This window comes from Setaria viridis, chromosome 9 (genome assembly GCF_005286985.2).
Source record: "Setaria viridis chromosome 9, Setaria_viridis_v4.0, whole genome shotgun sequence".
Taxonomy (NCBI): domain Eukaryota; kingdom Viridiplantae; phylum Streptophyta; class Magnoliopsida; order Poales; family Poaceae; genus Setaria; species Setaria viridis.
Genome location: NC_048271.2, coordinates 11,538,276 through 11,560,075, shown reverse-complemented (window position 1 = coordinate 11,560,075; position 21,800 = coordinate 11,538,276). Strand labels below are relative to the sequence as shown.

The 21,800-nt window shown below is 51.0% G+C and overlaps 1 protein-coding gene and 2 non-coding genes across 3 annotated transcripts; all 3 read right to left on the bottom strand.

Annotated features, from left to right (window-relative positions):
• Positions 1–6,301: 6,301 nt before the first annotated feature.
• On the bottom strand, positions 6,302–8,644 carry LOC117835268 (uncharacterized). Its single transcript, XR_011896967.1, has 3 exons — positions 6,881–8,644; positions 6,672–6,799; positions 6,302–6,577 (listed from the first exon to the last, which is right to left on the bottom strand). It is a non-coding gene; the product is annotated as an uncharacterized protein (transcript).
• Positions 8,645–10,932: 2,288 nt separating this feature from the next.
• On the bottom strand, positions 10,933–12,812 carry LOC117836926 (uncharacterized). Its single transcript, XR_011897090.1, has 2 exons — positions 12,641–12,812; positions 10,933–12,105 (listed from the first exon to the last, which is right to left on the bottom strand). It is a non-coding gene; the product is annotated as an uncharacterized protein (transcript).
• A 1,158-nt stretch (positions 12,813–13,970) lies between these two features.
• Positions 13,971–15,573, bottom strand: LOC117840065 (UDP-glucose 6-dehydrogenase 2). The gene has a single exon (XM_034720519.2). The coding sequence runs from the start codon at positions 15,561–15,563 to the stop codon at positions 14,115–14,117; it is 1,449 nt and encodes a 482-aa protein (XP_034576410.1). The 5' UTR covers positions 15,564–15,573; the 3' UTR covers positions 13,971–14,114.
• Between the last annotated feature and the right edge of the window lie 6,227 nt (positions 15,574–21,800).

Here is a 21,800-nt window from a genome sequence, read left to right as displayed (position 1 = left end):
TACTATCAGAGAACACTTAATGGATGGATTATCCATCACATAGAGGTCGATGCTATTATGTGAAAAATTGTCAAAACAAAATTTCGTGCAATATTACTAGGCAGAGTTCAGGCGAAGGTAATAAATTAGGCTTGAAACTTAAAATTATTACTAAAGAAATATGATAGAATTCCCTATTTAACACCTCTACTCCAATTTTTCGTGATCACTCCCTGACCGTCATGATCAAACACTTGCCAACGAATGTTGAATGGTGGCTCACGTGTATCTATGGTCCCCAAACCGACCAGGATAAAATCCGCTTTCTTTCTGAGCTTCGTGATGTCAGGAATAGTTGCACAGGCAGGTGGATGCTATGTGGTGACTTCAATCTTATTTATAAAGTGGAAGACAAAAATAACTCTCGCCTTGACAGAAGGATGATGGGTCGCTTTAGACGTTTTCTTGATGATCTAGAACTTCAGGAGCTGCATTTAAATGGTCGTTTGTTTACCTGGAGTAATGAAAGGGCTGACCCAACGATGGAAAGAATTGACAGAGTTTTTTATCCGAAGATTGGGCATCCCTCTACACAAACCACAGTCTACAAGCCCTTTCATCTCAGTGTTCAGATCATGCACCTCTGCTTCTTCAAACCAATTGCATCCCCAAAGCATTCAAGCGATTCCGCTTTGAGTCAATTTGGCCCAAGTACAAGGGCTACATGCAGACGGTTGAGCAGGCATGGACATGCCCACCCCTTGGCCCAAAGCAGATGCATTTCGAATGCTTGATCATAAGCTTCGCAACACGGCGGTCGCACTGAAAAAATGGAGCGCTAAGCATGTTGGCAGCGTCTGGTTGCAAATGGCTATTGCCAAAGAGTTGGTGCTTAGATTTGGTGTTGCCTAGGAATCCAGGATGCTAGCAGCACATGAAAGAACCCTCTGCAACAAGATGAAGCTCAAGTGTCTTGGCCTCGCCTGACTACTCAGGTCTATTATTCACCAAAGATCACGTATAACTTTTCTGGCCAAAGGAGATGCAAATACAAAATTCTTTCACATGCAAGCATGCCATTGCAGTAGAATAAATTACATCCGGTCGTTCAAACTAGGGGACTTAGACATTGTAAATGAGGAAGCTAAAGCTGAAGCAGTCTTCCAGCACTTTGAGGACATCCTTGGAACTTCCCGTACGCCAACGGTTTCCTTATATTTTCAGTGTTTGGGTATTCCTTCTGTTGACATGAGCCATACAGACTGCTGCTTCTCAGAAGAGGAGATTTGGCGCACGATCCAAGATTTGCCTCTCGACAAGGAACCGGGTCCCAATGGCTTTACATGATTATTCTATAAAATAGCCTGGCCAATAATCAAACACGACATAATGTGTGCCTTTCATGCTTTATGGACCCTGGACAGTCGTAGCCTCTACCTTTTAAACCAGGCTTACATGGTTCTCATCCGAAAGAAGCCAGATGCTCTACAAGTTGGAGACTATCGCCCCATTAGCTTGATCCACAGCTTCTCCAAACTCTTCACTAAAGTCCTAGCTAACAGATTGGCACCCAAACTACAGAACCTGGTTCAACTAAACCAAAGTGCATTCATACAAGGTCGTCTGTTGCATGATAATTTTCAAGCAGTACAACTCTCAGCTAAGTTACTTCACTGTCGCAGGGTACCGTGCGCGTTGATCAAACTTGACATCTCCAAGGCATCCGATTCCGTGGACTGGACATTCATGCTTTGACTTCTAAAACACATGGGCTTCACGTTGGCTCAATTGGATTAGCATGATCCTCTCCACAGCTAGCACCAGAATCTTTGTCAATGGAGCGCCAAGAAGGCAAATTTGCCATGCTAGGGGCCCAAGGCAGGGGATCCGCTGTCCCCCATGCTCTTTGTTCTTGCTATGGAAGTCCTAAATGTTATGATCAACCTAGCAGATACAGAAGGTATTCTGTCCCCCTTAGGCAACAACAGCATACAACAGCGGACATATCTCTATGCCGATGATGCTGTATTGTTTCTGTCTCCTTTGCAGCAAGACTTGGTGGCCTCTGAAGTTATCTTGGATGTTTTTGGGGACGCCTCTGGACTGCACACGAACCTGCAGAAATGCCTCATCTCCCCTATTCAATGCGATCTCCAGGATACCATTGATCTCCAGGATACCGTTAGGCTATTACAGTTCTTCCCAGGTCGCCTTCAAGCTTTTCCATGCAGGTATTTTGGAATTCCGCTATCCCCACAAAGACTGCATAAGAACAACCTCGTACCGCTAATTGACAAGATAAGCGAAAGTCTACCAATGTGGAAAGCAAAGATGATGAGCAAGGCTCGTCGTGCAGTAATGGTAAAGGTCAAGATGCCTGCTATTCCTATCCACACAGCCATAGCAATTTATATATCTCCTTGGGTCATCAAATGCATTGACAAAAGAAGGAGAGCCTTCCTGTGGAATGGAACTGAAATGGTTGCGGGGGGGGGCAAATGTCTCCTGGCCTGGCCCAAGGTATGCCGACCCACTGAACTTGGGGATCTTGGGATCACAAACTTACAAACCATGGGTTATGCTCTCCGAATGCGGTGGCTATGGTTAAAGAAGACAGACAATGCCAGATCCTAGGTCGCTCTACCAGACACCACCGAACCCATTGTCACAGCCATGTTCTTTTACTCCACATCCATGCAAGTCGGAGATGGGAAACTAACATTATTCTGGACTGATAGGTGGCTCGATGGTCGCTCAATTGCTGAAATTGCCCCCTATCTGTATCAAGCAGTAAGACCGAGGACACGCAAGAAGAGAACTGTTTACGAAGGTCTACAGGATAGAAGATGGGTCAAGGATATTATTGGAGCTCTCACGGTCCAAGTCCTGCTGGACTACCTAAACATCTGGGAAAGATTGAGATTGATCACATTGGTTGATAATGTCCAAGACAAGATACTTTGGAAATAGACAGAAGATCACATCTTCTCCACGGCTTCAGCATATAGAGCCTTCTTTATTGGACAGTACGTCATCACTGGAGCAAAAATCCTTCGGAAATCTAGAGCCCCTGCCAAATGCAAATTCTTTGTATAGCTTGCTCTCCATGGTCACTGTTGGACAGCCTCGAGGCAAAAGAAATATAATCTTCAGAATGACGACGCCTGTGTTCTTTGCGGGCAAGAATCAAAGACTATAAACCACCTGATGGTTAACTGCTCCTATTCTAAGCAAGTGTGGCATTTTGTTTTATCTAGGGTTAATTGGTGGTCCAGAGCTCCTTCAGCGCCAAACCTAACTCTTGCTGATTGGTGGATGGCATCGTGAAAAGGGATCAACAAGGTACAAAAAAGTCCTTTGATTCAGCGGTCATCCTGATCTCATGGTTCATTTGGCTAGAACACAATGCACGGATATTCAACAGGGAAGAGAAAACAACAACTCAGAACAACTCAGCTAGTGCACAAGATCGCAGAGGAGGCATGGTCATGGATTGCTGGAAGGTTCACAAGCCTGTTGCCTTTTGTCTTAGATACTCCTCATGCTAATGCGTTTGTAAATTGGTCGCACAATGGTGCACATGTAGCAACTAACTAGTGAACTCTCTACTTAGGGCGCGTCATCCCTTCTAGATGACAAAGCCCTACCCTAATGTAAAATTACTTCTTCCCTCTTAATGAAATTAGTGCTAAGGTATGGTCGGAAAAAAAATGGCTCTCAAGATTTTTTTCTTACTTATTTGACACTGACTTAACTTTGGTGCTCTTCATGAACCCTCGTTGTAAATCCTATCGAGCAGGTGCTCTTCAGAGATTATGTGCGCACAAACGGTGGTGGCCTGTTCAGCTCCAGATGGAACTGATGAGTTATTCCTGCAAGGCCTTGAAGCTTTCGCCGGGGCCTGATCAGCAATGCGATGATGTCATCGATGGCGGTGCAGGAGAGGGAGCCGCCTCCGGTTGCCAGGAGCTGCGACCCCTGCTCCATCCGAGAAGCGAGCTAGTAGGACCTGTTGACGAGGGCTCCGGGCTTGGGGTGGCAGGCAGCAATGGCGGCGCACTTGAGGGCCGTCTTGGTGGTCCGGGAGGCGAATGTGAAGCCGCCTCTGCCGTTGCGGTCCTCCTCGACGAGCCGCACGGCGGAGAGGAGGTCGGCGTCGGCCAGGCGGAGGTACTCGAGCGCCTCGCGGGCGGGGAGGGGAGGTAGCGGAAGTAGTAGGTGAGGGAGAGCGCCTTCCGTCGCCGCCTCGCCGCCGCCGTCTTGTAGTCGGACGATTTGGGCATGGACGTCGCCGCAGGCTTGCGGCGGGCGGGGACGCGGCGGCTGTAGGACGAGACGGTGTTGACGACGATGTTGGTGACGGGGTCGGAGAAGCCGACGCAGAGGCCGGCCTTGAGGAGGCGCGGGACCAGCGCCGGCATCTCCCCCACCGGCAGCCGGTCCAGCGCCGCCGCGCGCGTAGAACCCATTGATGGTCTCGAGCAGCGCCGATCTGTTCCGAGCGATGTGTCGCATCGGTAGGGGCGGTCGGCGTGGGAACGCCCGCTCGCGCGATGTTTGCCAACCATGATCCGGAATTACGCGGGACTCTTGGAAAGGAACCGACGGCGTCGAGGATTGGATGCCGACGGCAACATTGGCCAATGGCCCCGTGGAGGCAGAAGAGAAGATGGGGGCTAACTCGTTGGAGAAATTGCAAATATACCCTTCGGTGTTAAGGACCGGTATGTCACTGTGTTGTCTCTCATGATGAGTCTTTTTTTTTAGTGAATTGGCAGGAGAGCTGCCTATTATTATATTAAAAAGAAAGGGATCTGGGAGAAAAAAAACTCATGATGAGTCCTTATACCTAAACAAATGGTTTGAGTCATATAAAGTTGACATATGATCCTGGTGCATGCATCATTGTCTAGTGAAAAAAAGATCCACTAATATTATTAATGTGTGCACCGGGTCGGGCAACCTTGACCTATGAGCTTAATCCTGAAAAATTGTATTATTAAACACAAAGAGAGTATTCAAAAATCCTTGCACGGGAATTTAAGAACTCTGCACACTTGACATCCCTCGTGGCATCAAACTATATGCAACCCTCCTCACAAGCGTCAACAGAACCAGTAATAAGCCGGTCGCCGCTGTCATCAACTGTCAAGCCACCTAAGACCCTGTTTGTATCCGCTTATTTCCCGCTTATCGGTGGAAATAAGCCATAAGCCCACCCAAACGTTTTGATTATTTCCCGCTTGCTACGTAAGCCGTTTAGTGCACAAGCTGGGAAACAACTAGCATCCGGCTTATTGTGTAAGCGGGTCGGGAGACGCTTCTCCAATAAGCGAAGGAAATTTCCCCCCGCTGCCCCTCACCCACCGACGCTTCATCGTCCGCCCCGCGCCTCCCGCTACCGCCGCCGCCTCCCGCGCCCGCCGCCGCCTCCCGACCGCCGTCGGCTCCCGTCGGTCGCCAGGTCCCGCCGCCGGGCTTGGCCCGCCGCCGCCGCTCCTGCGCCTCCCGCGAGCGCCGCCGGCTCCCGTCCGCCGCCCGATCCCGTCCGCCGCCAGAGCCCATCGCCGGGTCCCGCCGCCTGCAGATCCCGGCGCCGGCGCTCGGTTCCCGTCCGCCGCCGCCGCCCCCCGCGCCTCCCGCGACCGCCGCCGGCTCCCGTCCGCCGGGCTTGGCCCCCGCCGCCGGCTCCCGTCCACCGCCGCCGCCCCTGCAACCGACGCAGGTGCCGTCCGCCGGGCTTGGCCCCTGGCGGCTTGGTCCCCGCCGCCGGCCTTGGCCCTTGGAGGCTTGGCCCTCGTCGCCAGGCTTAGCCCCCGCCGCCGGGCTTAGCCCCTCATATTCAGAATAAAAATGAGCTATCAGCCTTAGGGGCATTCAGGTCAATTTACCAACCTGGACAGACAATCGACACAAAATAATCAGGATTGCCAAACACCCTGCTTATTCAGACAGTAGATTCTCCAGACAGCAGACTTATCAAATAAGCTTACTTGACAGATAAGCGAGTTCCAGAAAAGCGTATACAAACAGGGCGTAAGTCCTCGCAAGCCATCCTCTCAAAGGCAATGTCACAGCCATTGTATTTTTCTGAGTCCGGATGGACAATCTTAGCCACTTCGTTCTCACAATAGAAACAACGACCATCTGCTAAGAGAATGAAATAAATGACGACCATCAGTTCTATCAAAAAAAGAAAGGCAATATACGGAGAACAGCCATCGTCTCATGTATCTTACAGGAGAACAAAGGTAACTCACTAATATCAACAACCTATATCAATAATTTAGATAGGTGTATTACACAATACAACAAATAACACTCAGCAAGTAGAAATGCACAAAAATGGAAGGAGATCATACCAGGGTGCCCCATGACAGGATGATTCATCAGTCACATCTTCATCGTTAGAGCACTCAGCAAAGAACAGGATAGGAACTGCGTTAGAAGAGTGCAAATCTGTCGGGCTGGCCAGAAAGTTGATGTGAGAATACTGAGTTTTTCTTGGACGCATATGCCCCGGTCCGTAATGGAGACCCCAAGAGCTGCCTACGTTCCTATTTAAGCCACATATAACATGAAGCTCGAATGCAGGTCCCTATGCAGAACAAGGTAAACAATGAATCGGCTATTGTTAACATTACTGTCACATTTTGATAATACTGTAAATCTCAAAGAATTAACAAACATACCCCGGTTTGCTGCGTGTATTTCTTCAGCGCAGCATCAACCTTCGCAATTCGCAATGGCAAAGTGTTCTTCCTCCTTGAAATCGCTCTGAATCCATGACAGCACATCCCTCCCCGGCCGCCCCCCGCCCCCCCCCCCCCCCCCCCCCCCCCCCCTTCAGAAAGGTCAGGAGCTGTCTGCACCATGGGGAATGGAACAGTATTGCATCAACATCTGCGACCGAGATGAGCTGTACATCCAATGCCATTGGCTCTGTCTGAAGGGAAAGGGGCAAGCCAGGAAACGTTGTGACAAGAAAGAAAGTTCACCGCTGCATCAGGATCCGGGTGCATCGCAGCGGTGACTGCTGCCTTGCAGGCACTTTCCTGCCCCACCGTCACCGTGCTTCTCTGAGCGTGTCCTTCTCGTCTTGCCATGCCATGTCGATTGCTCCCCAGAGATCAACCTCGGTGAAGAGCAGATAGCGCATGGCTTGGTGCTCGGAGATGGTGTCAAAGCAGGCGCGGAGGTAGGCGACAAGGCCACCGAGGGAGCGGCACGTCACGAGGACAAGGCTCCTGGAGCAGACCATGGCCACGGAGAGCTCTTCTCGCGGCGGGAACACGGTCTCGTACCACACGGTGTTGAGCACAATGTTGGAGACAGGATCCTTGAAAGGGCCATAGCAGTGGCCGGCCTTGAGGAGTCCCCGGTGGTAGCGCTGTCCCAGGTCGGCCGTCGGCAGCAATGCAAGCGCATCCAGGTAGAATCCGTAGACCCTGTCGAGCAGGACGCTCTGCAGAGACTTGGTAGGAACAAACGGCGGCGGCCTGTTCAGCTCCAGATGGAACTGAGGCGGGGTTACTCCGGCGGCGAGGCCTCGGAGCTTTCGCCGAAGCTTGAGCAAGCCGTGGATGGCCTCTACGGCGCTGCACGAGATGCGGCCGCCGTCCGCATCGAGGAGCTCCGACACCTGCTCCATCTGGGAGGCGAAGGAGTAGGGCCTGTTGACGAGGGCTCTGGGCTTGGGGTGCCACGCGGCCATGGCGGCGCACCTGAGGGCCGTCTTGGTGGTCTGGGAGGCGAAACTGAAGCTGCGGCCGGAGGAGTTGCGATCTTCGAGGATGAGCCGCACGGCGGCGAGGGGGTCCGCCCCGGCGAGGCGGAGATACTCGAGCGCCTCGGAAACCGGGAGGTAGCGGAAGTAGTAGGTGAGGAACGCGACGAGCGCCTCGAGCGACCGCGAGGCGACGGGCATGTCGCGGAGGAGGGGACGGAACGGTGGCCAGTACTTGACGTTGCTGGTGTCAGCGACGGCACGCGAGAGCGCCCTCCTCCGCCACCTCTTCGCCGCGGCCGCCGCCTTCCTCTTCTTCTCGCCCTCGTCGGAGTCGTCGGACTCGGACTTGGGTGCCAGCGCCACGGCAGGCTTGCGCTCGGGGACGCGGCGGCTGTAGGAGGAGACGGTGTTGAGGACGATGTTGGAGACGGGGTCGGAGAAGCCGACGCAGAGGCCGGCCTTGAGGAGGCGCAGGACAAGCGCCGGCATCTCGCCCACCGGCAGCCGGTCCAGCGCCGCCGCGTAGAACCCGTTGATGGTCTCGAGCAGCGCCGATCGGACGAGGCGCCGCGACGTGTTGTATCTGTAGTGGCGGTCGGCGTAGGGAGGCCTGCTCCGGCGACGCTTGCCCGGCCCCGCCATGATTGATCGATCGATCGGATTCGCGGAAGTGATGGCCGGAGGCGGAGGGTTCTTCTTTCTCCCACAACTAGTTTTTTCAGTCGAAATCGCTTCCTTGACAGCCCAAAAACTCAGGAAACATAAAACGAATTCGGGCAGGTTTCTGCAGCGACCCGTGCTCCTGCAGAGCCGTGCTGGGCCGCACCTACGCAGCTACGCTGGCTGGCTGCGCACGTGCCTAGCTGTCCCAGATAGCGAGGTTGCATAATTTTTGCAAGGTGGACACACGCTGAAAATTGGCGTAGAGAGAAATACTTCTATCCCCCAACCCCCGCACCCCAAAAAAAAATGCAAAGAGAAGTACTCCCTCCATCGCATGAAAAATGCAATTCTAACATTAGGGTGGTGTATAAATTTTTTGTTGTTCTCCCAACAATGTGGCAAAATATATGATACTTAAGAATACACTACCCATGGCTGATGGCTCCAAGTTCATATTTGTTGCAATCTGTTTGTTGGAATAATCGATTGTCTGTGCTACTGTCGAGAAAACTTGCTGGCTGGATAAGTTAGGAGTTTGGCAACCCTGATTATTTGTAGTTGATTATCTGTTCTGAGTGTAAAATGGCGAGCTCCTAGGCTCACCCTCCGTATCCATCCGCGTCGCCTCGAGCCGAGTTAAGCCGCACCACCCCCATGGTGTGCTCACCTGCCGCCGCATCCATCCACCTCGCCTTGATCTGAGCTCAGCCACGCCACTCCCATGGCGGGCTCACCTGCTGCTGCATCCATCTACCTCGCCTCGAGCTGAGCTTAGCCGCGTTGCCCCATGGCTACGTCGGAGCTCAGCCACCAGCCTCCATGGAGAGCCAGGCCTGTCGCGGCACGGAAACGGGAGGGGTAGAGAGTCGATCAAAGCAACTCCAGCAATAGTCCTCAAATCAAAGCCTCTAAAGATCAAATGGGGTTCTCTCTATTTTTTTAAGGATCATAAAAATGTCTCCAACTCCAGCAATAGCCCCCATGGATAGAGGGCCCCCTAGAGATCCCCCAGGAATGGAGGGTGGAAGAGGAAATTTGGAGGCTTCCCCAAAATAGGGAGCCAAGTAGAGGGCCTGCTGGAGTACATTTTTTTTATGTGGCCCTCTAAACTTAGAGTAGGGGGTTGTTTAGAGGGTCTGCTGGAGTTGCTCTCAATCACGTACCGCGGGGGTCGTCCACGTTTCGATTGAACGCAATTCACAGTGGGGAGGGAGCCTCGCGAGGGACGGTACCGCACGGTTGCTGCGTCCCGTTTGGCGGAATTATTCGTGGCCCTCCATCGCACCGTGCGGTCACTCCGGTCCCAAACGGGGCCTATATTCTATTACACGTGGTAGGATCTATTTCAGAATTTATTCACTCGTATCTTTTTCCCTCTCAGGACATATTTTTACATCAGGGAAAAAAAGTCTAATTTACTTACTCGGTGTTTTTTTCCAGTTGGCTAGATAATCCCCTCAACCTGTAGCCTTTTAGCTTCAAAACTACTAATCCGAGTTAATTCACTTCCAAATGACATTTGCCCGTTTTTTCCTTATGTTGAGATTTTGTGGAACAATAATGGGCATGAGAATGACACTACATTCGTAATCACTGGTAGTATAAACTAATCTTATCAGAACCAGACCTCATCCACGTATTTCCTTTGATTTACTTTCAGGCCCAAGAAAATATGTGTCTAAAGGAAACTATCATTCGTGCTGTCGTGCATACTATGCCATACTCGTAACACCAAGAAATCGAAAAACTTATTTGTATATAACTGCGGATTGCGGAAGATACAAGATACTGAAAGCATTCGAAATGAAAGATAAGAATGGCCAATGAGCTGAATAGTTCAAGCACATAGCCGTTACTACAGAGTCAGAGATAAAATAAAGTGCATTGCAAGTTTGCAACAGCCTGAACAAGCATGCTATACCCCAGGGGACAACAAGAAATGAGACCATGGTCTCACTTCACAGTCACCGTATACAATTCAGTATTTTGAGGAACAAAAGGGCAGTGCTACACATAATAACAGAGTGCTAAAAACTAAATCTATCAAGGAAATTCATGGGATAGCCTGGATGTAGTTTTTGCACTTGAATGGTACAGAAACTGTGCCAATTTCAGACAACACCAAGCACTCGATCACTAAGAAGGCCGCTTGCGATCCACCATGGATTCTGCTCAGACTTTGGACTCCTGTGTCACTGAGAGCAGTAAGGCTGATACAGGACAACTGGCTATGCATTTCATGCATCTTCTGTGTCCTGTTTGCAGTGAGTTCTAGATCAAGTTGGAACAGACAAACCAGAAAATTTCAGATTTTCAGTCACCATACTGTCAAGGCACTCACAAGACATTACAAACATAATAATTAATTTTCAGACCTGAGTAAATACTAGTCAAACAATCATGCATGCATATCCTGCAGTACACCCAACACCGGGGAATCAAAACACTAAATTGTGTAACTGTAGAAAATGATGGCTGATATAAGCATTAGAAAAGAAAGATAAGAACGAGAAATTGGACTGAACAAATTCAGGAACCATCTCTGTTACCACAGAGTCAGAGAAACAAAATAAAATGCATTGCAAGTTTGTAACAACCTGAACAAGCATGCTATGCCCCACGGGGGCAACCAAAAATGAGACCATGGCCCTCACTTCATTGTCGCTGGATACAGTTCAGTATTTGAGGAACAAAACTGCAGCGCTACATGTAAGAACGATGGCCATTCCTAATAGCAGAGTACTACTAACTACTAAGTAAATCTATGAAGGGCATTCATGGCATCAATATCCTTCACCAATCTTTTCACCAGACTGATTCCGAAACTGTGCCAATTTCAGACACCGCCCAGAATCCGCTCACTCCGAAAACCTCTTGTGGTCCACCATGGAGTTTGTGCAGACTTTGGACTCCTGCTTCTGTATTTTCTGTCAATGAAACCAGGGAGGTTGAGACATAGCAACCGGCTATCCGCTTTGTGAAACTTCTTATGGCTCGCCAATCCTTTGCTGGATGTGAATACCTTGCCACAGAGCTTGCAATCGTGGCTTTCTGTTGCCTTCAACACTCGTGAAAGACTGCTGAACTTCAGCTTGGCATCAGAACTGGGGCTTTCTGGCATCATCAAATCAGCACCCCCAATTTGGCCATGAAAAGAATAATCCAGCTCCCTCTCATTCTTCTGCATACGGTAGGCCGAGTTGCCATCCATCTCGTAATCCTCATTGCAATGCTCAGAAGCTGAATCCATGCCAGAATGTCCTGAAATCATCAGAAGAACACGCGCAGCATTCACTTCCTCTATCCCATATGTCAACATCACTGGAGTAGGCACAGCGTCATTGTGATCACAATATCCACTGCTCTTTCTTGATGCCTCCTTTGCCACCATCTTCTTCTCATGGCGCGTATGCGCTCTCATGTGCATCGACAGCGCATGGCAGGATGCAAAAACCTTGAAGCACAACTGACATTCCGTCTTGGGGACCATTGTCTGATCCTCATCAACGCTAGAATCACGTAACAACCAGGTACTATGTTGCCTCTCCCGGAGTCTATACCCACCAGCACCAGCACTGATTTTCGGAAGGCTAAGGGTGCTCCTTGCTAGCTTCTTTTGCATGCACTTGTCGCGGATTGCAAGATTCATGTGGCCCCCGAGCGAATTGCAAGATGGGAAGCTTTTCTTGCATAGCTTGCACCAGTGCTTCCTTCCTCTCGGTGGCATGCCTGAACTGTACACAGGAAAAATTGCAGAAATAATGAGCACGACATGGAAGAACAGAGCAAATGAAAAACAGGAGCTGAAATGCTACACGGACATGGATAAATCATGATTTTTGAAAGCACTCTCCGCAAAAAAAGGAGTTCTTTTTGGACGCGAAAAAGGAATGGGAAACCCCTTGTTTTGACATTTACTACGGCGTGAACTTGTGAAATGCCTTGAAATTTTACCCCAAATCTTGAGCGTTTTGCTCCATCCGTAAAAAAGAAGACGGAGACCTTTTAGATTGAAAAGAATATGATATTCGATTAGATTGCTTAGGGGGGAGAAGAACTAGCTACCGACGGAAAAACCAAGAACGCCAGAACTAGAGCATAACCGTATAATCCAAATTCCAAAGAACCTAATAGCTCATCAAACGAAAATTTACTCGTCATACAAGAAAATGGATAGGGTTCATACGCATGCTTGCCGCAAAGCTTGCAAATTTACGAGTAATCCGAAAATCAAGAGCTCAAATTGACGCGGGATGCTAGAAAACCAACCTCCAGTCGTCTCCCTTTGGAGCTCACGAGAAATCTGGATGATTCCTTCTATCGGCAGCGAGGAATCGTCCGCCCGATTACTGCGGCGGGCCGGCGGCCTCCTCCTCCTCCTCCTCCTCCTCCCCTGGCAGCGCGCGGTGGTGGTGGTGGGTTCTTGGCGTGTTGAGCTTTTGGAGGGGCATTTTGGAACAAGGAAGGGAGAGGAGGTGGGGTTTTCTAGCGCAGTGGGATTTGGAGGAAGCAGTTGGCGTTCGATCAGACGGCTCTGGAGGCGCCACCGCGCCAGGGAGAACGTGGGGAGCGGGCGGATACAGCCAAAAATTTCTGACAAAGGCGTGGACGAGGGGTTGAGTTTTAGGATTCCTGACACGCCAAAAGTTATTTTTTTTCCAGCTCCAGCTTAAAAAAGTTAAAACAATCTACAATTTAAAACGAAGAGAGTAGCAGTTTTGAAAGAAAATGTTAACCTAGATAGTTTCAACTTTCAAACGACAAGTCAAATGTTCAATTTCGTCAAGTTAAAATCTTTTTGAGTTGAACCTTTTTAAACCCTCAAGTTGAAAGTTATTTTTTCTATAGACTCGCTCACCTTTGTTGGTTCAATTATTCTAATGATACTCGTTTAGTCACGAGAGGCATGAACGCATGAGACAGTTAGCAATGGTGAAATTATGATACCGTTGGCAACTTGGCATCATGGTGGATGCCTGAAAAAGAGCCTAGTAAGAGAACAGGGATGTTAGTAGCTAGGAAAAATCGTACATGCATCTCTCTTTTTATCAGTAATCTACAAAGTGGATCACCATTCTTTTTCTCTTTTTTTTTGACAAATTTCTATTTGAATTCACACTTGCGGGTGCCAACTACTTTGGTATAATAGAAGTACTAATGTCGAGGAACTTAATATATATGGTCATGATTTGCGCCATAGTATATATATTTTTTATTTTAAGATAATGTAAGAAACTAGTGATCTTTGCATTGTAGTTTTCATATGTAGGCAAAAGATTTTCATAAATAGGACCGTTACATTTATATGACCAAAATTCTTTTCCAACAACATAGAAAAAATCATGTCTTTTGTGACCCGATTTTGGCATTCCAAATTATGACTCACTTTAGCCTGGAGTCTCCCATTAGCTCAATTGACCGATTAAAGTGAGAGATCCGAAATTGAACTTTTATGCAGCGGGAACAGGATCGATGCTTTGCCAACATTTGACACATAAATAAAGGAAGCTAGCTTACTACAAATAAAGCTAAACTTATTAGTTGTTAGTACAAAAAAGAAAAGTAAAAAAAAAAGAATGTGCCCTACATGAGCCAACGAAATGCATACGAGCTGGAGCTAGTACCTTGTAAGTTCTGATGAAGAACAAAAAAATGAAACCGGGGAACCGATCAGCCAACGTAGAACTTAGATTAGAAAGAGGGAGGGAATGAAGAAGAAAAAGATTGGGAACGCCGGATCCGATCACGCGACTGCTGGCATGTCCTTGAGCCAATCGTCGAGCGGCTTGCCGATGGAGTAGACGACGAACCCGATCTCCCGGAGCTTGGCGACGTCGACGACGTTCCGGCCGTCGAAGATGAAGGCCGGCTTGTGCATGGCGTCGAACATGCGCTTGTAATCCAGGCTCCTGAACTCGTCCCACTCGGTGAGGATGCAGACGGCGTGCGCGTCGCGCGCCGCCTCGTACGCGTCCGCCGCCACGGCGACCTGCTTGGCCATCTCGGTGGCGCTGAGCGGCTGCAGGTGCCGCGGGTGGTCCCAGTCGAACTTCTTCATGGCGAGGTCCCGCGCCACCTGCTCCCCGGTCACCTGCGGGTCGTAGATGCTGACCACCGCCTTGTCCCCGAGCAGGCCGTTGCAGACGTCGATCGCCGGCGTCTCCCGCGTGTCCCCGGTGTCCTTCTTGAACGCGAACCCGAGCACGGCGACCTTCTTGCCGGCGACGGTGTTGAACATGGAGGAGACGACGCGGTTGACGAAGCGGCACTTCTGGTAGTCGTTGATCCGGATCACCTCCCGCCAGTAGCCGGCGACCTCGGGGAGGCCGTAGCACTCGCAGATGTAGACGAGGTTGAGGATGTCCTTCTGGAAGCAGGACCCGCCGAAGCCGACGCTGGCGGCGAGGAAGCGCGGGCCGATGCGCGCGTCCTTGCCGACGGAGTGCGCCACTTCGGCGACGTCGGCGCCGGTGGCCTCGCAGAGCGCCGAGATGGCGTTCACGGAGGAGATGCGCTGCGCCAGGAAGGCGTTGGCGGCGAGCTTGGAGAGCTCGGCGGACCAGAGGTTGGTGGTGATGATGCGGTCGCCGGGAACCCACCGCGCGTACACGTCCCGGAGCGCCGCCACGGCGGCGCGGCCCTCGGGGGTCTCGCGGCCGCCGATGAGGACGCGGTCGGGGCTGAGGAGGTCCCGCACCGCAGTGCCCTCGGCGAGGAACTCCGGGTTGGACAGGATCTGGTACCGCACGCCGCGGCGGCCGTTGTGGGCCAGGATCTTCTCGATGGCCTCCGCCGTCTTCACGGGCACCGTCGACTTCTCCACCACGATCTTGTCGGACAGGGAGACGTCGGCGATCATGCGCGCCGCGCTCTCCCAGTAGGTGAGGTCGGCGGCCTTGCCGGCGCCGAGGCCGCACGTCTTGGTGGGGGTGTTGACGGAGACGAAGACGATGTCCGCGTCGGCCACGTGGCGGTGCACATCCGTGCTGAAGGAGAGGTTGCGGCCGCGGCACTGCCTCACGACGTCGTCGAGGCCGGGCTCGTAGATGGGGAGGCGCTCGCTGTTCCACCCGGCGATGCGGGGCTCGGAGATGTCCACCACCACCACCTCGATCTCGGGGCACTTGAGCGCGATCACCGCCATCGTCGGGCCGCCCACGTACCCCGCGCCGATGCAGCAGATCTTCACCATGGTTCCCTTCCCTGCTGCACGAGGAGATCAACAAACAAACAGAGTATGATCAAACCTCTTGCATTTCGCAGATTAAACAAGAATTTTACAGTGTAGTATGGGGACAGAACTAGACAGGTGTTTAGTCTTCATGGAATTGCAGTGGAGGCAGCATATAGATCAAGAACAAAAAATTGTGCAAAAAGAAGAAGCAAGGTTCAATCATCAAAGATTGGGGGAAAGAAGGTTTCTCGTCGCCAGTTGGGCTGAATTCAGTCCCGGGCTGCTGCACAGGCCGTGCAGGTAGTCTGGGCCTGACGGACTCAAACTAGCATAAAGCAAAATCATACTATTGTATGATTTTTGAAACTTGATATTTCGCTCCTGATTTGATTATGACATGAGATGCAGCATGCTTATTCCCTGACATAAAAAATGCATTTTGTAACTGCTATAGATGCGATCTTTCGAAGAAGAAAAACTGCTGTAGATGGAGGTGTCCTTTCTCCGCGAGGTGATGAATGTTGATTGGATCATACAGAAAATGAGGAACAGAAGGTGAAGCGGCAATTCAGAGAAAAATAAAAGAAATCAAAAGATAGAGAGGTCCAAACCTTTGACACCTTGGTGCTACAAGGAACAGGAAACGGAATGGAGCATGTGAAATGATGCGAAAGAAGAAGAGGAGGAGAAAGGAGATGGGATGTGCTGTTGGTGCGGTGACAGGTGAACGGCTAAGAGCAAATGTAGTGAGCGAGCAACGCCCACTTTTACCGGTCCAGCTCTGTGACCAGACTAACCTGAGAAACCTCTGATTCACCTACAAGGAATGATGACTAGTGGCACCTCATACATCCTCCATATATATTACTAGTGCTCAAGCACGCACAAGGAAAATCAGAAAACAAAAATAGTTGTCCTGTCATTATGCATTGTTCTATGCATTTAGCCTGTCTGTTGCCCAGACAGATTGCTTAGATCCACCTCTCTTCCTACCTTCTAGTGCAGACCCACGCCACGCCATTGATTCCTAACCCATTTATTTGGATACACCAGACCAGACTTTGTTTGATTATATTACCGTCGCCTCTTCTTTCTTGAACACCGCAAGGATGTAATGATGTGCATGATGATCCCTATGCCGCTGGTGTCCCAACTCCAAAAGGTGATGGAAAATCCAACATGGGAGTACTTGGGATTCCTGATGCCTCACAAGCACACACTAAATTTCTGCATAGACTATATTGTGCCCTAAGAAGAAGCAACAGAAAAAACAGTTAAGAAACGAGGAATGATAGGGGCGATGAGGTGCTGATCTTGAAATAGAACCACCTACCAGAGAATGTTGTGGCTTGTTTGAAATGCACAGAAGTTAAAAAACTACCTGCTATTTGCTGATCTTGAGCCCAAACCTGCAAAATCATCCATGTTACCAACAACAACCTAGTAGATACATAGGATTTCGGTGCTCTAGCATTTCTAGACCTAGTAGATACATAGTTTCAGATGGATTGTGTAATATATAGTACCAATGGTTGAAGGTAGCTTGACCTTCTGTCAAGAATCAAAGAGGAGCTATGGCATTAAACGTGTACCATCTCACAAGCTCAATGAGACAAACATATTAGCAGCATTATCTCATTATATTATGAGCTGCAGTGCAGGGACAGGAAAAGTTTCCAAATTTTAATGGCACAAGATCTTTTACCATTCAATTAAATATCACATTTTATGCAATAGAATGAAAGGGCAAAAACTGTGTAAGAAAATGTTGCAATACGACGGCCTGACAAAATATATGCTAGACCAGAGTAATGAAGGTTAGTAGATCTCTGTTATTAATAAATTTGAGTTCTGGTAGATAACCACAAAATGCTTGAATTGTTCTGTTTTTGTGTGTCGGTGCTCGGTGGCCCGTGGCAGCCTGTGGCCCCGCTGTGCGCTTCCCCCCTGGGTGCCGGAAAGCGGTCGCCCCCCCTCTCGTCGGCGGCACGCCCCTTCTACCCGGGTGAGTCGTCTTCCGGCCGTCCCAAGGAGCCGCGATAGTGTGACGGCAGCGACGAGGAGATCTCGCGAGAGATTGCTGGCGCCCGAGGACCCCGCCCACGCGCCGTCGCGCTCCCCAGCGCAAGCGGGGCGGCGGCAGCATACGGCAGGTTCCAGCGCCGCCGGCGGGCGTGCCGCGCCACGGCGATTACACAGGATCAGATCCGATAGCCCGCCGACACCCACCGCCTCCCAGGCGCCGAGCCGTACACCATCGCCGCCGCCGCATCTGGAGGTGACACGTGCTGGTTCCCCTAGTGCCTCGACGGGTCCGGGCGCCTCGGTGCTGGAACCGGAGTGCTGCTATGTGGAACGAAGCAACGCCATGGAAGCCGAGGAGAGCAGGCTTCGCTGGGCTCTGATTGCTCAGGCTGGCAACGCTTCTCGCGACCTCACCGTTGACGAGGCTATGCGCGCCATTGCTGAGACTACTGGTCTAAGCAACGAGTTCAGTGTCACTGCATTCTACCCGGAGAACTTCCTGATCATCTGTCGCTCCAAGCAACGAGGGACAGGGTGCTCCAAGCAAGCCCCGTCCCGATTGGAGCAACCAGCCTGTCGCTCCGGCCATGGACGCGGCTGGCGCACGCAGATTCAGCGACCCTTCTCTCTAAGGTGACCCTAGAGCTGGATGGCATTCCGGCGCATGCTTGGGACCTCAACACCGCAAGCAAGCTGCTGGCCAAGCATGCGTGGATCGAGCGCCTCGAAGTCAACACGGCAACCAAGGCGGACATGACTACATTCAAGCTCACCGCTTGGACCAAGGATCCGTATGCCATTCCTCTGTCCAAGAAGCTTTTGATCGCTGAGCCGGAGGCGCCAGTCGTCTACTCCGACGACGAGATGCAGCTCATTTTCGGCAATTTGGAGCCCTACCTCCGGCAGAAGCGCGTGTTGGAGTACCCCATAGAGTTCCACCTGCGCAGCATCGCCGACTTCCGGCCGCGCTCGCCGTCGACCTCTCCTTCGTCCCCCTCCGACGATGGCGACAGCGGGCCGGATGGCAACCCCGACCGGTCTTACGGCTTCCATCAAGGCACGGTGGGACCTCGCCTCACCGGCTTTCCCCGCCGGCGATGAGAGGATGATGAGAGGATAACTCCGATGACGCTCATTCCGGGGAAGCCCCGTCACATGGTGGACCCACGGCCGCTGACACGGCCACCAATGCCGTGCCAAAAGAGAACCTGCAATCTGTCCCCGCGGAGGTGCGCCTGGAAAAGCACTTTCCAAAAGAGGCACCCAACAGGGCTACTGTCTTGTCACCTGGCACGGATGGGCTGGCGGGCGCTCGGACAACGGGCGGATCCTCATTGGAAGGCTTGCAGCTGGTCCAAGCACGGTCGAGGACCGATGAACAACTGTCCCTGTTGAGGCAGATGATAAGGTTTGAATTGCAGCAGTGCAGGGAGGACCGGCCCCAGAGAGAGCTGGATCCAGTGCTTCTCGAGGCTTCCCAGAGAGAGCAAGACAAGGCAGTGGGTTCAAAAACGGTGGCGGCGATCCCAGCGGTTGGCTTGGTCACCGCGACGGATGATTGCCCTCGGGCTCCACCCTCCTCGCTTCCCCCGCTCCGAAATGGGCTGGGCCTTAAGGAGTTCTTGGTCGAGAATGGGCTAATTACTGACCACATCAGCCCACCTACCTACATGGCCAACAATGGGCTGACCACTGACCTGAACTACCAGCCGATGCGGCTGTGAGGCCCACCAATTCAGTGATGGCGATCCCTACGGTTGACTCGGTCACCACGACGGACGATTGCTCCCATGCTACACCAACCACGAATGATATCTCGGCTACGACCTCTGGCGCCAGCAGCCCCCCTCCTGGCTTCACCCCGCCACGTGTCGCAGTATCGACAGCTGATGCCGCGCAGCAGGATGGCGCGGCTGACAAAGACCTGGAGAAAGCTAAGCGTCATGCCTTCACGGCGGCGGTGCACTGCAAGCTGTGCACCCCGCTTGCGCCGCGACCGACGAAGATGAAGCGTGCTGGCCGACCGGCGGAGGCCGATGCGAAGCGCGACCTGCCCAAGCGAAGTGAGCACCTCGCAAATCACCCCCTGGCCAATGTCGCATCTTCCAAGCGGGTAGAGGTGGTGCTGGTGCGTTGGTTCAAACTAATCCCTGAAGCGGCGCCGCCAACCAGCGAAGGGCGGCAAGCCTACGCTAAGCTGCACAAGGCGGAGATGGTCGACAGACACTTCGAGGCTGTCAGGGACCTCCTCCCACCTCTCAGGCACGCCTGCCCCGCTCTCGGGATGCAGGCTTGATGCGTGCTCGCGCTGACATGGTTGTGCAACTTCCATGGATCAGATCTCGTGGAATGTTCGCGGGCTCAACTCTCGCGCCCGTCAGGATGTCGTGCGCGTTCTGGTCGATGACACCAAAGCATCGATTGTTTGTTTGCAGGAGACAAAGTTAATGTAATTGGTACTGATGTAATCCTTTCGATGCTTGGATCGCAATTCAGTGATTTTGAGTACCTGACGGCTTCTGCAGCTCGAGGTGGTGCGCTGGTGGCCTGCCGTCGAGAGGTTGCCTCCCTCTCTGATCCACATGTGGGTTTTTTCTCCGTGACTGTGCGCCTCACTCCCAATTCCGGTGTGGCTCACGACGGTTTACGGGCCGCAAGGTGACGATGAGAAGGCGCATTTCTTAGAAGAGCTGGAAGCAATACGTGATGCATGCCCCGGACCATGGGTTATCGCAGGCGACTTTAACTTGATCCTCGATCCGGCGACGCCAGAATAAATAGGCGTAACTTGTCTAGATTTAGACGCACCGTCGACACTTTAGAGCTGCGAGACATCCATCTACACGGAAGGTCATACACCTGGAGCAACGAGCTTGACAACCCGACGTTGGTGAAGCTCGATCGCATTCTTGCATCGGTATGCTGGGAGGAGATGCACCCGTACTGCTTCTTGCAAGCGTTGTCCTCTGATGATTCGGATCACTGCCCACTGATGCTGCAAACGAACGCATCGATCCGGACCAAACCAAGGTTTTATTTCAAGATATTCTGGTCCAAATTGGATGGTTTTATGGAAGCCGTCAATCGGGGTTGGCAATGCCCGGCAGATGTGATGAACGCATTCTGTCAGTGCTTGCTTAGGAACGTCACACGAGAATTACAAAGCTGGTCGGCAAAAAAGATTGGATCAGTGAAACTTCAGCTACTGGTGGCAAAGGAGCTCATCCTACGGTTGGACCAGGCGCAATACACCAGGGTCCTGTCGCCTGCTGAGATGGACCTGCGTAAGCAACTTAAACGTCTGAATGCTGGCCTTGCCTCGCTCGAGTGAACGATTGCCAGGCAGCGATCTAGATTGCTCTTCCTCAGCGAGGGGATGCGAACACCCGCTTCTTCCATCTGCACGCCAACGGTCGACGCCGCAAAAACCACATCAGTAAGCTCCGTGATGACGATGGCATTGCCTATAAGGCAGAAGACATGGCCGATATCCTCTTCAAGTACTTTGACGGGCTGCTTGGCCAGGAGAAGGATAGAGCAGGGACGCTCAACCTTGCATACCTGGGGATCCTGCCTCAAGACCTTTCTGCTCTGGAGGTTCCGTTCACGGAAGAGGAGGTCTGGTTGGCGATCAAGTCCATGCCGTCGGACAAATCACCAGGCCCAGATGGTATGACTGCGGCGTTCTATCAAGCGGCTTGGACAATTATTAAGAACTAGTCCATCAACCCGTGCTCCCGCACGGGCTAATGTTTTTAGAAGCTATTGTATTTGAAAATTATTTAGAAATTAAACTCCTAGCTAATAATCAAAATTGTTTACCTACTACTCTCTTATTTTTCAATACTTCAACATAATACTTATATAGATATATGTATCTATCTTTGTCTAGTTGTGATTGATTCTTAATTAATAATTACTCTATGCACGTTTTCATCCATATTCGTACTTTTTCCATTTTGTATCACACCTCCAATCCTCCATACATTATGTTTAGCATACAAATCAATATTTTTCATCGATTCCTCACATACATGTATAAATAGTCTAAATGGTGGTACTCATCATGTGCATATACTTTAACTTAGTATTTTTTATATTAATAATGACATAAATAGGTAATTTAGAATCATATATTAGTTTACTTTTTGATATTTCTGTATGATGCATGTGAAGATAATTAGATTAATATTTAGGTGTTTACTTTAGGTTATTTTTAATAACGACACA

Excerpts from the sequence above, each read along its gene's own strand:
- LOC117840065 (XM_034720519.2), bottom strand. The coding sequence starts at position 15,563 with ATGGTGAAGATCTGCTGCATCGGCGCGGGGTACGTGGGCGGCCCGACG.